The 18373-nt window shown below is 39.2% G+C and overlaps 1 protein-coding gene across 1 annotated transcript in view; it reads left to right on the plus strand.

Annotated features, from left to right (window-relative positions):
• The window catches only part of IL23R (interleukin 23 receptor), a 52893-nt gene extending 35728 nt beyond the window's left edge, over positions 1–17165 (plus strand). Inside the window, exons 7-10 of the mRNA XM_059899245.1 lie at positions 7851–7940; positions 10237–10342; positions 12863–12953; positions 16515–17165. Coding sequence (XP_059755228.1) covers positions 7851–7940; positions 10237–10342; positions 12863–12953; positions 16515–17165 — 938 coding nt within the window. The remainder of the gene's footprint in view (positions 1–7850; positions 7941–10236; positions 10343–12862; positions 12954–16514) is intronic.
• Positions 17166–18373: the final 1208 nt, after the last annotated feature.

Raw genomic sequence — 18373 nt, forward strand, 5'->3', positions numbered from 1 at the left:
CAAGATGTGGAAGCACGTTTGGGTTAAAGTGATGAGAATGAAACAATAGAAACCTTGGGATAGGACAGTGCAGTCTGAGATGAGGACAAAGTATAGATGGGAAAGGTGACCTTGCCCAAGACAAGGCACCACAGGGAAATGCATAGCGTGTTTTTCCAGCTGGCCCTGGCTCAGGAAAATGTCTTGAAAGCAATGCTTCTCAGAGTGGGGTCTGTGGACCACCTACATTAGAAATGCTTGGTACTAGTTTAAAATACAGATTCCTCAGCCTCTAGTCTAGTGATACTTCTGCAGTGAAGTGTAAAAACCAGTGTTCTGGAAGTTGGACACACCCTTTAAGAGGGAGAAGTGTCATGAAGGGTGTGGGTAGGAAATGTGGACAGAAAGGGGGAGAACAGAGTGCCCAAGCCATTGCCTTGGTAAGAGTGGTTCTGGGGGCCAGAAAAGGGTGGGTACATGAGAGTCTCAGGCCACTCTCTCTAGTACTGTCTGGTTCCCTCTCTACTCCTTTTCCTCCCGCCCACTGCTTCCTCAGTCACTGGGCACCCCAACTCTCTTGGCAGCCCAGGATCCCAAGAAGCACGGGATGCAGGACCGAGGCTCCAGTAAACCATCACGTCCCACATTACCCCCTCTGCCTACACCCTCCCCTGCCTCTGGGTGTGAGGTTTCAGCAGAGGCTCTGAAGACCTCCAGGGGCTGCTGAAATGGCAGCTTCTAGACCACCAACCTGGATAGTCGCTGTAAAAATTCCTGGGGTCTTTAAGCAGTACAGAAAGAGCCCCAAAGAGGAGAAGATGGTTTGTCAGCATAAAAAACCAACACTGAAAATGTGAACATGAATTCCCTACTACCAATGTGAGAAGAGGTCTTCCTGGCAGGAATGTTTTTCAATTCTGCATTGTAATACAGATCCCTTTTTAATGAAGAAAAGGTAGAGGCTCTATAATCCCTTTAAAGACAAGTCAGAAGCCTGAGGGAAGGGCAGTCACATTTCATAATGACTAACTTGCTTGAATTACAACTTGCAGTAGAAAAGTTTCCCAGAGAAATCATATTCTTCTTTTTTTTTTTGACAATTCTCCAGAGGAAGGCAAGTATAAGCAAGATATTAAACCACATCATACTTTGTTCTCACAAAATACTGTTTGTTGTTGCATTACCAGTGACTCAAAGATTCTCACTAATCTTCCAGGACTTTTAGTGGCTTTTAGCCACTAAAACAAATGTTATATCAATGGAACCAAATATAGGTGGTATTAAATATAATGCAAATTAGGAGTGGCCCACAGAATGTACTCTTGCAAAAATTCTGTCATTTGTAATTAGAGATTTCTGATTCATTCATATTGAGATGTATTATAAATTTGTAGATTTGTGGTTGTTAAACATATACACAATGTTCCTTGAAATACTAATCATTTTAGACCCTTCATCTGGATTTATTTAATCTTTGGGTCCTGTCCCTAATAAACCACCAGGGTTTTGTAGAATAGAAAGCAATTCATAAGAGTTTCACTATTTCTCTGAGGTTTGCAATCCGATAATAGAGAATAAAGATTATGCTTTTTCATGAGGAAGTAACAATCTCCTGTATTAGTTTCCTATTGCTTCTGTAAAATGTTAGCATAAATTCAGTAACTTAAAACAATACAAAGGTATTATCTAGCAGTTATGGAGGTGAGAAATCCAAAATAAATATCACTGGGCCAAAACCAAGGCATTGGCAGGACTGTGTTCCTTCCGGAAGCTCTAGGAGAGAGTCAGTTTCAGTGTGCTTTCCAGACTCTAGAGGCTGCCTGCATTTCTTGGCTTGCAGCCTCATTTTTCATCTTCAAAGCCAGAAGTATAGCATCTGCCAATCTCTTTCTCTGACCCTTCTGCCTCCTTCTTATAAAGACCCTTGAAATTTTGCCCCTGTAATTTAGGATCATCTCTCCATCTCAAATCCCTTTTGCCATATAAGGTAATCTATTACACAAATTCCAGGGATTAGAGCATGGTCATCTTTGTGGGGTCATTATTGTCCTACCATGTCTCCTCACCTAACCACCTACTACCAACAATTGCAATTTTTACCAACTACACAGTTTTTCACTGCGATTAGGTGCAAGCAAAAGAAAATCTGGTTCTCTTAAGCAGGAAGGGAATTATGGGAAAGACAGCTGGAAAGTGGTAGAAAGGCTGGCAAAATGATCACGAGCAGGATCCAAGGGACTGCAGGAACTAGAACCACAGCCAAAATCGCAGCCTAGGAAGAATCTGGTGAGAACTGCAGCTGGCACTGTGGTCACTGCCACTGCCTGCCCTGTGCTCTGGACACTCCACTGGTGCTGCTGTTACCAGACCCTGGATATAGCTGCTGCACTCATATTGGATTCTAAGCGATTTCCTGGAGCTGTGTGTCCTGTGCGAGGTGGGAAAGAAGGCATCTGATGAGCTAGGCTTAGGTCATCTGCTTGCAGCTACTTGCTGGCTGTGGGGAGAGGGAGTCTCTGCTCCATTGAGGCTACCACAGTGGGAAGCCCTACTGGCCTCCTACCTACCCTAGGATGTCCACAGAGTAAGTCCTGCTGCTGGGCAACTGAAAAATGGCAAATGTCCACTAGACTGTTCAGACTCAGGAACAGGTACATGCTGGCTTGACAGCAAGGTTGCACCTTTGAAGAATCCTAAACCACTGGGTAAAACTTGGAAGCTGCCCATTCTTGCACATAGAATTTTGCTACACTTTGACATCAGACCCTCACCTCTGTGTGGTCCATGTCACTCAAGAAAATGTCTAGGTGGCTGCTGCTTTTTACCTTTTCCTTCTCTTATTCTTTCTCTTTAACAATATGATTGCCATATACATATTTCTTACCTTCTTTACTCTCTATGTACCAAGTACTTACAGCCTAGGAATATAAGCATGAAGATGGTCCCTTGAATATGCCTAGGCACAACCTCCTATCATTAATATACAAGGATAACATGGTAACTCATGAAATGATTCATCGTTTGACTTGTTTTTCGAGGTGTGGTAAAGAGTTTGTTCTGATGTATTGTTTTCTCTGCCCTGGGCTTCTGGTGCCTATTTGATAGGTCTGGCCACTGTCTTTTGCTTTGCCATCTGACATGGACTGGGGTCAAATCTTCACCCTTGGCCCAATAATATTGAATTCCAACCATAGAGCTAAACTGGCCTAGCGAGATAGCATGTAAATGCTGTGAATAGCTGAGATTATTAGAAGAAGGAGAACAGAAAGAAAGAAATCAAAAGGAGATGTTTGTGTTTTAAGAAAAACAAGATAGAAAAAAAACCTTCACTAACTTGAAAAACACACCTTTAATATGGCTCCTCTTTCTTAAATATCTAGAAACTTCTGAAAGAGAAAGGTCTAGAAAGGTCCCTGTGTCAGCTCTGGTCAAACCTCTAAGATGCAGGCCTTGATTAGTGTGGCTCTGACACCAAGACTGGCAAGGACAAAAATAAACAAAGGAGCCTTATAAATATCCATACCCTTTGGCCCAGTAATTCCACTTATAGAAATCTAGCCTTAGGAAATAAGCAGAGCTATGGAAAGGAGTCTTATGTACAATGATATTTATTTAAAAGCTAATTATAAAAGTAAGAATTTGGTAACAATCTGAAAGTCCAATCATAGCCATAGCTAACGCTTATTAAGTTTTTAATTTGTATAAGGCATGGTACTAAGCGCTTTGTATGAACTATCTCATCAAACCTGATGAATGAAGCATTGTTATTATCCAATTCTACAAATGAAGATACTGAGTCACAAAGCAGTTAAGCAACTTGCCCAGGGTCTAGCAACTCCAAGTGGTAGAGCCGGGATTTGAACTAAGTTTCATCTGAATCCAAAGCTGGTGTTTGAAATCACCAAGCTATACACTTTCTCAATGGGGGATGATTGAATAAACAGAGTACAAACATCATGAAATATTAAATTGCCATTAGTATGATGATTCTGAACAATTTTTAATAAAATTTTAAAATGTTCATGATATAATATTAAATTTTAAAATCCCAGACACAGCATTTAGTAAAGAGCATGATCTCAGCTAGGGTACAGATATACACAAAAGACTGTTAACAAATGCAAAAAAATGATTGTTTCTAGTTTGTGAACAAATGTAAAACTGTATTTTCTTTTTCATACTCTTCTATACTTTTCAAGCATCCTACAATTAGCATGTATTGCTTGTATAAAAGGGAAATAGTTGGTGTTCAGAAGAAGATAACTCTAGGCTGGAAGAGTCTGAGAATCAGTGCTCAATGGGTTAGCCCAACCATCGTCCATTGTGGTGGGTTCCGAGCCCTACAAGGCCAGGCAGCTCCAACACACCGCCCAGCCTCCAGGGAGCAATGGCTAAGTCTCAGCATGGGAGCACTGCTTGCAAGGCTGACTCAGCTACCCCACCTGGAGCCATCCTGCTACAAAAGTGAGATTATTAATTAATGGAGCCAGTGACCAGCACAAATTACATGCCAGAACCAGGTAGGAATTTTCACTCTTGGACCTCTACCTAGGTGACTTTGGACAAGTCATTTACCCTTTTTATGCCTTTGTTTCCTCATCCATAAAATGAGGACAATAGTACTATCTACCTGATTGGGATGCTGTAAGGATTAAATGAGAGAAAGCATGTAAAGTCTAGTACAGTATCTGGAACATAATTAGTACTCGATAAATCATCACTTTAAAAGAATAACAAAACACACTTTGCCCCATGGTAGACGTAGAGGGAAAGGCTGAGGAGACTGATTTGACATTATCCCTAAGAAACAGATGGAATACATTATTGCTAAAACTAATTCCTTTTGAGTGGATTTGATTAAATTAAGCTGGTATTTGGTAGGCCAAAGAATGTAGTTATGCTTCTAGTTTTGTCCAAGAACAAGAAACTACATCTTTTTTTAAAACCATTCTAAACTCCCTACAAACATACTGTCTTCTGTTAAGACTAACTCTAGTGTCCAATGTCAGTGTGTATAAGTTATATAAAAATTCTTACCAAATTAGATGATTTGGGGTTTCTGAGTATACTCAAATATATGCTGTGAGAGTAATAAAGCACAATTTAATATTCCACTGCAGGGACAGAACTGTCTCTTTACAGACATAACACCGCAGATATTAAATAAATAACGAAAATACCATGAGATTTTTTTCTAGCATTTTAGGCAATACACTGATGATTAGTGTTGATATAAACAATGTTTTTCAGTCATGGCAGGTGGATTAAGGGGATGTATTAGAGTTTTTTTCCCTCTCTCTTTTATTTTTCGTATTACAATTATTTTCTCCTACTATAGTTACTGCTTTTATAATGAAAAATATTAAGTATGATTTAAGAAGAAATGACCTAGCCACTTGGTGGCAGTATGTCATGAAGATAATAGTCTATATGGCTTCATTTCAGTCCTTCGCTTAAAAATTTTGTCATTGACATATATACACTACCACGTATAAAATAGGTAACTAATGAGAACCTACTGTATAGCACAGGGAACTCTACTCAATGATCTATGGTGACCTAAATGGGAAGGAAATCTAAAAAGAGTGGATATAGGTACAGCGTATATACGTATAACTGATTTATTTTGCTGTACAGCAGAAACTAACACAACATTGTAAAGCAACTATACTCCAATAAACATTAATAAAAAAAATTTGTCATTGGCTTGATTTCTTCTCTGACAGTTTTGTTTATAAATTGTCTTACTTCAGATATCTGATTCTTTGTGAAATTACCCTCTTATAATTAAGCATCTCTTTTAAATGACTTTAATCTAATTTATATTAATACACCTGGTTGATTTGCAACTATGATAACAAAAAGACTCTAAAGGAAGATTATGTTTGTTCTCTATTAGGGCTAATAAAGCCCTAGTCCGATATGAAAATTATTTTTATGTGATGCAAATTAATAACTGACGTTTCATTGCCAAATAACCACCTGTAGTTTATACAACAGAATTATATTAACCTGTATTAAAAGCCAACAGCACCACATATTATTTTTTAATAAAAATGCTAATTTTAAAATAATAAAAGTGAAAACAAAAATAATCCAGCAACATATGCTATAAACCCATGATTTTGCAAAATTGAAAGTTGTGTTACATTTTAATGTAATATTTTTCTTAAAATTGTAAAATAATGTAGATGCAGACTCCTGCTTGGGCTCCCTGAGAATGAACATAAGCCTGTAAAATACTAATTTAGATGAATAAACCTGGCTGTTGACCACTGGGGATGGAACCACATACTTATGGAAAAAAGAGACGTAGTGAAGCATTGAGGAGCCAGAAAGAGTTTCTGATTTGTCACAATTCACAGTGAAACATTTCCCTCTTGCTGTGGAGAAGTGAGAATAAAAACACAGGAAAGAACTTTTGGCTTTTCTGATGTTTTCATCTTCTAAAATTCCCTACCCATTGTTCTTAGAAAACTACTCTTCAATCGAGCCTGTGTTTGCACCCAGATCAGCCTTTTTAAAACATTTCCAAAGACCCATAGGAATCTTTTTATCGGAACTCTGTGATATTTTTCTCAAAGAGAGTTGCCCTGGCCACATAGCATGTTATACAAGCCTATGATATCTCCGTAGCAGTTAAGGACACCTCAAGTTGTGATTTCTCCCTGGCCCCCAAAGTAATTCTTTTAATAGAAGAATTTGAACACTGAAATCAGAATGACTGAATAAATAGGGCTTGAGGCCCTCTTGGAGGTCCAGAGCTTAGAACCATTTTCAGGAATATCTTCTGTCAGCTGGGAGAATTGTGTCCTTGAAGTCACCTCTGGCAGCTTTTAATTATCAGGAGGGAGGAGGTGGGTAAGGAAACTCCAGGACTCCTTTTTTTTCTTTTATAAATTTATTTATTTTATTTTATTATTATCATTATTATTTTTTTGGCTGCATTGGGTCTTCATTGAGGTGAGGTGTGCGGGCTACTTATTCAGTGGCTTCTCTTGTTGTGGAGCATGGGCTCTAGGCACGAGGGCTTCAGTAGTTGTGGTGCACGGGCTTAGTTGCTCCGCGGCATGTGGGATCTTCCCCAACCAGGGTTCAAACCCGTGTCCCCTGCATTGGCAGGCGGATTCTTAACCACTGAGCCACCAGGGAAGCCCATCCAGGACTCTTCTGAGTTCAGACTGAAAACAAGTTAGCTACCAAGGAAGCTGACCCCACCCTGGTCAGAAGATTTCATTAGCAGTGTTCTGACAGGCTTTATGGGTAGACAGGGCTGGCCAGGATCCTTGCCCATGGGGAAGGAGCAGAGGGAAGTCGTTAATGGCATTCCACCCTTATGTTATAACCTCAAAGTGTCTGCTAATCAAAACTGGGCTTCTTATATGAAGCCAAGAGGCTGTTCACAAACAGCATCTCTAAGACTGTGCAAAGGCAAAAGTAACACATCTTGGAGGCTCTTAAGGAAACCTAAACTTTATTGCGTCATCTATTGGAAGGAATCAAGTAGAGACCAGTTGTGTGTTTTTTTCTGGCTCGGTGAATGAAATAAAGCTCCTTGGAATTTGTTGCCTAGAAGCCTCATGAAATTAGTGGACACACCTTCAAGTCTTACAAACCCTAGGTAGTTTTTATTGTCCTTTGAATGTTTCCTCCTTTAGGATTTACCTAATTTAATAAAAAGAAGAAGACACACACACACACACACACACACACACACACACAGGTTTTTGCTTTTACTCCATCTTTCCAGCCTATTAAAGTTACTGGTTTACTTTAATCATCTCCAAACAAGTGAAGAAACTCTCTTAGGAAATTGGGTAACCCGAGTGCAAAAAGTAAAAAGCTGACACTGTTTTCTTTTTGTTCAAAAGTTCCCCAGGTCACACTGCAATCATTTCAACATGATACTCAGAATTCTGGGCTTCTAATTGCTTCCATCTTTGAAGGACACCTTACTTCTGGTAAGAAAATACTGCTTAGGTTTGTTGAGTAGTCTTTATTAATCATCCATTTGAATGCTCCATACTGAAAAATCATGTGTCAGCCATAAGTTTCTTGACAGTAAGATATGCCACATGCTTTCCATAGGAAAATAATCAAACAAAAATCTGCTTAAAATTGAATTTAAGGATTGGTTTAGGTAGATTTTGCCAGCTTTTGCTCTGGGTTAGATACATGTTCATTTCAATTGGTGCTGGGGCTCAAGACCTCAAAAATTCTTCCTAAAAAATACCATTATTTGAGTGTCTACCATGTGCTAGGAATTTCATATACATCATCTTTTTCAATCTTCAAAATCTTTATCAATCTTCAAAACAACCTGTTGAGGTAAGTGCTATGTATCTATTTTACAGATGGGAAAACTGGAGCTCAGCGAGGTTGAGGAACTTGTTTGGACTAAAATTCAAATCCGATTTTCAAATCCTGAAGTCTGTGCTCTTTCTCTTATACAAACCAGCTCCCATTTTATTTGTTAGTATGACTTAGTATTTTCCATTGATAAGCATACCTAAAAGTTTTAGGCATAAAAAAGATATTAGATCAGGTTGTAGAGCATTTATCTCCTTGCATAGAAATCTGGCAAGAATAGTATAAAAACTTTGGCAGGTGATATTGATATTCTTTGGACGTCTGTTTATTTATTCAAAAAATATTCTATGTTACCAGGCACATATTTTATGTGCCAGGCACTATTCTGAGTACTGGGGAATCAGCAGTGAAAAAAATGAACAAAGCCCCTGTCTTCATGGAGCTTCCATTCCAGACAGACAGGGTTGGGTGGGAGTGGGGGAAACCACAAACAAAACAAGAAAAGGAAGGTGGCAGCAAGTGTTATAAAGGAAATGAAGCAATGTAAGGGTACTCTGAATTTGTGTTGTGAATCAATTATGGGCCAAGTGCTTAGGTTCAGCACAGATCCCTAATTACAAATGCCTGCACAGACCTGCACCTTGATATTTCTGTGGGAATTGTGGAGGCTACGAACTCATGCCTGCTCTGTTAGATAGGTATTATTTTACAGAAGAGGAAACTTGAGCTTCAGCAAGTTCATTATTATGCTCTGATGTTACAGAGCTGATAAGCGGCAGCATCTAGTTTGAACCCAGGTATCTCAGGTTATTCTTTTGGTGACTCTGCTCTACTCCTCAAACCCCTTTACCTGGCTCCATGTTAACTTGGGAATTCCTCATCCTCCTCCAGGACTAATGCACAAGGATATGTGGAAGCCAGTACCTCCCGTTAGTTGCTTGAAATCCCTAGCAATAGTATTTTAGTCCTAGGAAAACACTAATTCCATGAAACACTGGCCCTGGCCCACCAGTGGCTTTAGGAGAGGGGCTGGACAGCGTGGAGACGCCCAAGTGTATGTTAGGTGCAGCTGCGGAATAACTAGGGCAGGGCCAATTCAGTGTCTGACACATGGTAAGTATCCAATAAACGTCTGCCAAAGAGAGGGAGGAAGGAGGATGGAAGGGGCCAATACCCAGCATGGCTCAGAACCAACTCCAGCATGACAAGTCATGTCCAAATTAAAGTTTACATTTGAAAATAGAAAATAGGGTTTTTCATGTACTAGGGAGAAAATGGGATGAGCCTGGTAGGTAACACATGTTGAATATAATAATTATTTAAAGATTACAGGTGATTAATTCCACTTCAAAATTCAAAAAAAGCATTGTTTTTATAATAAAATGTCAGTGTAAGATATATGGCAATTTGGATTTCTCTCTTATAACATATATTGTTCTAAGTAGAGTGAATGTTCTTTTTCAGCAGGAAAAAATTCATGAACAATAAATTTCGAAGAATGGTGACAAGTTGTACATAACTTCTGTCTTGTACAAAAGGTTAAAAAAAAAAAACTACTCAGTTGTGACTGTGGCCAGCTTTAGACTCTGTCGCAAGCAATTGGGAATTCTCACTTGTGTCGAACAAACCTAATGATGTTTATCACTAAACCTTTTTTATATAAAATATGCAAGCCAAGCTCAGAAAAATGTCTAATGCTGACCACATTTGCCAGAGACTCAATTCACTGACATCAGATACATGCAGCCCAATTCCCTCAAACAAAAGGTATTGTTGTGCAGTTTGGAAGGGCAGTCACTTTACAGCCCAAGGTAAAGGTTAATTTTATTTCCCCTTCCTATTTCCTTTGAGATCAATGACCTTCACTTGGAGCAGAGTAGAGAGAACAATGATTCTGGCGTCACATAGATGGAAATTATACCTAAAATTATTTTTCTTTCCTTTCAGACAATAGGCAACAAGACATTGGGCTTCTATTGGGAATGGTCTTCTTTGCCGTTATTTTATCAATTCTTTCTTTGATTGGGATATTTAACAGATCGCTCAGAACTGAGTAAGTTTTTGTACAATTTGTTTTCTCATTTAGACATATATTGGTACCATCAAAATGTAGTCAATTCTGTGATTTACTAGAAAAGTTCATCAACATTTTTCTTGAGAGAAAGACAAAACAGAAGAAACTGTTTAATGAGTACCCACCCATGCCAAACTCTTTACAAATGTCATTCATTTAATACTTGCAAGATCCTGCCAGAAAAGCTCAGTGGCCTATTTTACAGATGACTTACACAAGGCTTAGAGAGGTTAAGTGCTCAGCCCAAGGTCACCAAACACTAAGCCAGGAGTCCAGACACAGCTGATGTCTCAGCCCATGTTCTCTATTTCCCTACGCAGCCTTTTCATTGTGCCCTCAAGTCTGTCTACAGTGCCTGAATTCTTCACAGTAGTTAAGTCGTAACCTACCTCAAGTTCTACCCAAGCAAATCCCCTGAATCAATGTGAAGAGAAGTGTGGCAACGTGTGAATTCATCACTTTGATACCAATCGTGTTAGTGTTTTAGCATCCAGCCCCAATGCCCATTCCTCTTGGCCTCCTTCAGTCATTTTTTTCCAATATGGTATCAGTATAATAAAGATCAATGCCTAATTATTTTAAAATGAGACTTTGAGGGAAGCAAGGCCTTTGACACCCTAAATTTTACCAGATGCACTATTTCTAATTGGTTAACAGAGTTGTTTGATGTGGCAGTCCCCCAGTTCGTCCAGTGATGCACAAATTTAACACATGTGAATGTTCTTTGCCTAATTGGCACTGAGTTTCTATTTCTTGCCATCACTTGCTTCATGAGATAATCCTTCTTTCTTTGCAATTTATAATCAAAATGCAGTAGAGAGATTCAGAATGAGCTATTGTGAATAAAGTACACTAGTGATATTTTTTTTTAATTTACGTAGGTTTTTTCCTCAAAACCTAAGCTTTTAAATTACACATTAATAAATATATCCCTGGTACCCTTGTGAGGTGAGAAAACTAATATGGAACTTTATTTTAGGTTGTTTTAAAATATACTTGATTATAAAACCCTTTGAAATATCTTAATGTTCCAACTTGTAGTGCATAAGCATATTAATATTTGTGTTATTATCCAAAGATGTCCTAGAGAGTGTAAAATTTTAAATAACATTAAGTTTGTTACGAACTAAAAATTAACTTCCTACTGGTAACAATAAATAAGAAAATAAAACAATTCTTTGGTAATTTAATTATTTAAATAAGCATTCTTTTTAAAAAGATAAAACTAGAGATAATTCCAATATTACTATTTTACATATGAGCAGATACTGTTTTTACTATAACTTTACATTGTTTATAAAAAAGCCTTATTTCAGAAACAGAACTGGAAAATGGAGAGCAAAACAATTTTAAATATAATGAAAACAAGAGTGGTATCTATATATATATATATATATACACACACACATATATATTTTTCTCACTGTATCAGTATGCTGTATAAAAACTTTTCTTCAATAGCATGAACTTACTAATTTGGTCTAATTTTAGGTATATAAAGGGAGTGTGAATTATTTAAAAAACTGAACTATAAAACATTGTATAAATATGTGTAAAGAAATTAGTTTTTACCCTACAGTTCAAGGTCAAATTGGGCAAGTAAAGTCCATGCAGCTAGTTTGGTTGTTACTTAGTAAAAGTTCTTAGAGAAGCTGCATAAACAGATACAAGAGTCTGATCTGTTGTGGTGCATTGTTAACACATAATAATGTGCCAGAGATCAGTGTAGTCTCTTCGAAGCTCCCGGGACAACATTTTTGCTCAAATCAATTTTTACGTAAATGCAGAAAGTGCTTTCAACACAGTGGCAGTGCCCAGGGGTAGCTTAGGAGGAAAACTGAGGTGTTTACAGCTTCTCACTCTTCCTTCCATCACCCGATCCCAGAGATCCGTAATAAGCACACAGCCTAAGTAAAAACTGGTGTTCTCACCATGCCACACAACTGCAAGACAACTTCCCCGGACTCCTGCTCCAACTACATAAGGAAAGTCTGGAGCCACCACTATCATCTCAACCTTATTTAGAATCATTACAATTAGAGGAGCTCAAATATTATAGTTTTATTATATAACATTCTCTTCTTTAATATTTCTCTGTGGTTATGGTCCCCTTGGAAAGTTTTACAAAATATCCCTTAGGTTTTACAAACTTTTCCACACTGACATCTCCGCTTATAATGGTTTGCCATATTTAACATGTGTATAGTTTCACTTCCTGGGTGGTTCTCCCATTTATCTTGAATCTAGTGTGAGTGTTCTGTAATGTTCCGGCTTATTAGAGACAGGCAGAGCAATAGAGAGGAGAGGAAAATCTGAAAAGATATTGAATCAACTTCCCACATAACTTTTTAAAGTAAGAGATGGAAATCTTAGTTTCTGCATCGGAAAGTTTGGTTTTAATTATGCATTCCATTCTAGTTGATTTCCTAATCTCCAAGATGATTGCCTGCACCAATCCTCAAGTAAGATGCTTATTCTTAGTCATTTTTTGTTTTTTAGAATTAAAAGAAGAATCTTATTGCTAATACCGAAGTGGCTTTATGAAGATATACCTAATATAGAAAATAGCAATGTTGTGAAAATGCTACAGGTAACCAAACACCATCAAATACAAACTAAATGGCAGCTGAAACCAAGAGTGCAGTCCAATAATTAGAGTAGAATTTCCATTCAAATAAAGAAATATGTGTGCATATTTGCACAACTGTATAGCTTATGTAGAGATAAAATTATACATATTTCAAATCATACTTAAGAGAGATGAGAGAATGGACTAGGGGAAGAAAAGAGAGATGAAAGAGAGAAGCAATGCCATTCAAAAGAGAAGAGTGAATGGAAGATTGTAAGCCAGATGCCAGAGCCACTTGGTGGCCAAGCAATTGGAAGGTGTCTTCAGGGACAAAAGGAAGAGGGAAGAAAATCTCAATAGATCGAGCCTCAGAGACACAAAGGGGCTTCTGTTTTACATGAGACTGCAGAAGCAGGTGGAGCCCAAGGAGGACACCATTTTTCTCCTGAGACCCAGTGGAATTCGAGAAGATGAATGTGAGGAGACTATGGCAGATGGTGTCACCAGGGGTGGGCCAGGTTTCCAGTTTAGCAAAGAATAGAAGTGTGCCCCAGGAAGGCCCTGAGGCTACAGGGGACTTTGCCGGTTATGGAGGAGCTGCTGCTGATTATGGAAGAGGGGAAGTCATCTGCTATGTGTGCTGCTACACTTTCTGGCTCTCCAGCCTGTCTGTCAAGGGGTTCAAAACTCAGGTGATGGGACAGGCACATCATTCAAGCATTGCAATGCAGTGACGTAGTACAGCGACAGAGATGAGACCAAACATGATGCGAGTATAGAGGAAACATATTAAAAGACAGGAAGGAGTTGCTCAGGAGAAACAAAGACATTCAAAATAGACAGGCTACATGAGCAAAGGCAGAGGTGAGAAAAGCATGTTGGGTGTTGCTTTGTGGAAACACTTGATGTGAGGAGTGGCTGGAATAATGCGGGAATGCAGAGTGGGATCAGATCACAGGAGGCCTTATTATGGAACTCAGACTTCATTCTGCCAATCAGTAGTTTTCAAACTTGAAAAAAAAGTTATTTTTAGCATAGGAACCCTTTGTTCAAATGATGTGAGGAAGACAAGTTTTTGTAAAACAAGAAAAAGTGGCTCTATTTGGAGATCTAGTGAGCCCATTAACCAACTCCTTCCCTAGCCCCAGGTGAGTCTCTAAGGCAACAGTTCTCAGCCTTGGTTGCATGCTAGAATCCTGATTCCCAGGCCACAACCCAGGGTCTTTGGGGGAGGGAGGGCAGGGGGAGACCCAGGCCTCAGCATTTTCCAAAGCTTCCCAAGTGATTCCACTACACAGCCCATGCTGAGAACACTGTTAAGGGGTTGAAAACTATTGCTAAAGACAGCGAGGAGTCAGTGAGGGGGTGTCCGTTGGAATAGGAATGGTCCTAGGAAAGAGGCAGAATGGGAAGGTAGAGAAATGAGCATCGTGAGTTGTGGGCCAAGTGTCGAGAAGCAACGGTCCTTGTGCTGTCTTTGTAGAGGGTCTGTAACATAAGAAGTGGAATGCATCTGTGGAACGTGACAAGGAGCAGGTCACTGGTGGTCCCGGTCCAGGGGTTCAGTTAGAAGTGAATGGAAGGGGACTGAGAGTGGAGACATCTTTTGATGAGTGTAGACTACAAGGGAAGTAAGAAAGGGGCTATGTTGACACATGATCAAATACTCTCAATACTGATGCGATGAACGTATTAACAGTAGCTCCAGAGCAGTATGGACTCAGAAGCGTGTTTGTACTAAACTGAACGGGCTTGAGAGGACTAGTATGGGGGGGGGGCGGGGGAGGGAGGGGACTGATCAAGCACGACTATGAAGGGATGAGGAGGAAAGGCTCACCTGGAGCAAGAGGAGGGATCCTTGTCTCTGGATCCTTGAAGGAGAGAAAGGGTGTGGACGTGGTTGATTTTGAAGGAGGTAATGTTGCCTACACGGTGGATGGGTGGTCTGGAATAACTGAACCCACATATAGAATAAAGTACATAGTTAACAACTGACTGAAGGACAAGTACATAGTCACCAAACTACAACTAATAAATACTGTGGTCTTGATATGCATTCCACTTAGTCGTTCTGTCTTGCTCCCCCACTAGTTATCCTAGGGAACTGGGGACATTCTGTGATTCAGAGAATTGTCCCTGCCCTCACTGTGATCAGATTCTCCTCTTCTTTTATTGTCCTCACATTGGATAGTCCCTGTTGCTTTTCCATGTCCTTCACTATGGTCTGACTCCCATCCACTTCTCCACTCAGCTGCCAGCCTGAAGAGGGGAAACACCCCCTTCCTCTCAGTTTACTATAGTAACTCTAGTTCCTTTGACTTCATCTGACCCATGACTACATGTCTGCCCTTCCCAACCCAAACCTGGCAAGTGCCTTGGGGAGGCAGAGCAGAAGAAAATTTGAATGACCCTTCACGCTGCTTTATTCAAGGTCTTCGTCTTTGTCAAACTTCCTTCCCATTCAGGGCTCCTGGAATTAGAAATGAACCTTAGGGTTTCCTTCAGATGAGGTTTTGTTTTCCGCCCAAAGATTAAGGGGTAGTGTTCTAGTCAGTTCAAGCTGCTCCAACAGAATACCATAGACTGGGTGGCTTAAATGACAAACATCTATTTCTCACAGTCCTGGAGGCTGGGAAGTCCAAGATCAAGACACCAGCAGATCTGGTTCCTGGTGAGAGCTCTCTTGCAGATGGCTGCTTTCTGGTTGTGTCCTCACACGGCAGACAGAGAGATCAGCTCTCTCGTGTCTTTTCTTATGAGAACACTAATCCTATTCATGAGGGCTCCACCTTCATGACCTAACTGCCTCCCAAAGGCCCCACCTCCTAATACCATCACATTGGGGGTTAAGGCTTCAACATATGAATTTTGGAGGGACTCAAACATTCAGTCCATAGCAAGTGGCTATAATTTTGTAACTGTGTTGGGTGGGAGTTATTTGCCCTGGGAAACCAGCCATCAGCTGGAAGGCCTCGGGTCCTTTTCTTACCAGAAGAGTCGTCAGGCTTTTATACAAATAAAAACTTTCTTCACCTACCCTCCTGATTGATCATCACAGACATGTCTGAATTGTGAGCAGCTAGCTGCACACTTTTAGAACCACAGCACAAAGCATTTACTACAACCTTATTCTCAAATGGAAGCAAAATAGGATTCTCCACGCACTACCCCCACCTCCGCCAACTTTCTTTTATTTAAGCAACAAAGTATTTTCTTGTAGAAAGGAACTATAATATTAAGAAATAGTCCAAAATTTTAAAAGGCCCTGAAATAATTTGTAAGTTAATATGAAAGAGGCTTCTTTCTCTTTAAAATTTTTAAATAAAGGCATGTGCTTCCAGCATGGATTATTTTTATTACTCCTTTCCTTCAGTCTCCTCCTGGGAGAATTTAACAAACATTTGGAATGGAGCAGGATAACAAAAGACAAAAGGAGGAAATCATATGGGAAGAGAAACAATATGAAGAAAAATGAGGGGGAAAGGAAAGTTGAGGGAAAGCAAAATTCCAGTCCTTCCTCAATTATCCAGTTGGCTCCTTTAAACTTCTTTTGTAAAATAAAACAATGTCTTTTCTTTCTAGGAAAAAAGTGAATTTATGAATAATAATTCCAGCGAACAGGTCCTATATGTTGATCCAGTGATTACAGAGATAGAAATCTTTCTCCCAGAAGAAAAACCCATGGACTACAAGAGGGAAAAGAATACAGGATCCCTGGAGACAAATGACAGCCTGCAAAAGTCACTACTCACCAACACTACAGTTGTATATATTCCTGATCTCAACACTGGGTATAAACCCCAGATTTCAAATTTTCTCACTGGGGGAAATCATCTCAGCAATAATGATGAAACAGCTTCCTCAGCTCTGGAACCACCAGCTGATTGCTTAAACCTGGGAAAGAATGCCAGGTTTAAAAAATATCCTAATTTTTCTTTCTCTGTCTCAAGTATGAATTCGCTAAGCAACACACTATTTCTTGAAGAATTAAGCCTCATTTTAAATCAAGGAGAATGCAGTCCTCCAGACATGCAAAACCCTGTAGAGGGGGAAACCACCAGGCTTTTGGAAAATACATCACCAAATGAAACTATTCCAGAACAGACCCTGCTGCCTGATGAATTCGTCACCTGTTTGGGGAGCATGGACGAGGCGTTACCATCTATAAATTCTTATTTTCCACAAAATATTTTGGAAAGCCACTTCAACAGGATTACACTCTTAGAAAAGTAGAGCTGTGTAGTCAAAAGCTGCCTTGCAATTTGAAGATGGCTCTCTCCCTCAACACAAATTTAATTCTGCCCTATTTTTTTTTAATTGGAGAATTAAGATCCAAAGATGGAACATAATTCATGGCCACAAAAGCAGCAACAATATTAGGGACGCCTCCTATATTTTAGAAGATGTATCAACTATATCTTTTTTAATTTTCCTCATTACAAGGCACAAAACAGATCTCTCTTTTGTATGAAGGATAAATAATACAAAATATGTGGTAGTGAAATAAATGCTGAAAATCGTTCTTTGAAATCGAGATATTAGTATTCGCTTACAAGAGGAAAAGCAAGTTTAATTTTCATTTTATTACTTAGTGTTCTCTCGAGTAGATAAAAATACAGCCCACAGACAACAAAATAGGTAAGGGATGGAAACAGAGGAACAATTAATTGCATGTTTACTGTGTTGGATTTTTGCCCTACTACTTTCTATTCAGATGTTAAGAATTTGATCTTCCTTATTTTGATTTTGGACTGAGAGAGTTGTAAAACAGTGATGTGTGGAAATCATGAGATAGTTGTCTTCATTCCAGTTCAGAGTGATGGCATTGTTCTCCTGTGATGTAGTTGGTGTATTAATTACACTGTAGTAGACTTATTGAGGTAGAAGATGCAGGATCAACAAGGTGTAATTATTTCTTTTGTATTAGATATCTGTCGGAAAATTATTGTTAAACCAGGTATTTTTCCAAATCTAGGATGGCAATGCTTGCCACACCTGTCACTGCCCCATATCCTAGGTCTCCTGTAAACATCTCCAACTCACCACCATGTGCCTTTCTGCTGAGCCCTAAGGTGGCCTCAGAATCCTCTCAACACAGTGCTCCTGATGGCCGCAGTCAATAAGGGCTGGGACTGGAGATGAACTCTATCTGCCAACCAGGTCAATATTGGAAGTGGGTGATCTTAAAAATATAAAATGCATATTTTAATTGAGAAATGGTACCCAGCAGACTTCTCTATTATGATTAATTTTTACATCAGGGGGAACTTTTTTCTAATGATCAGAACAATTTGAAAATTGAATAGATTACCCATTGAGTTTCTCTTCCTCTTCTAACAGTTGTCAGCAATAATTTATATTCAGATTAAATAGTTTTATTTTAGCAAACAAAGCAGTTAATCAAAAAAGGATCGGTTGTTAGCACATGAGCAAGCTATTTT

The sequence above is a fragment of the Balaenoptera ricei genome, chromosome 1 (assembly GCF_028023285.1).
Source record: "Balaenoptera ricei isolate mBalRic1 chromosome 1, mBalRic1.hap2, whole genome shotgun sequence".
NCBI classification, from domain to species: domain Eukaryota; kingdom Metazoa; phylum Chordata; class Mammalia; order Artiodactyla; family Balaenopteridae; genus Balaenoptera; species Balaenoptera ricei.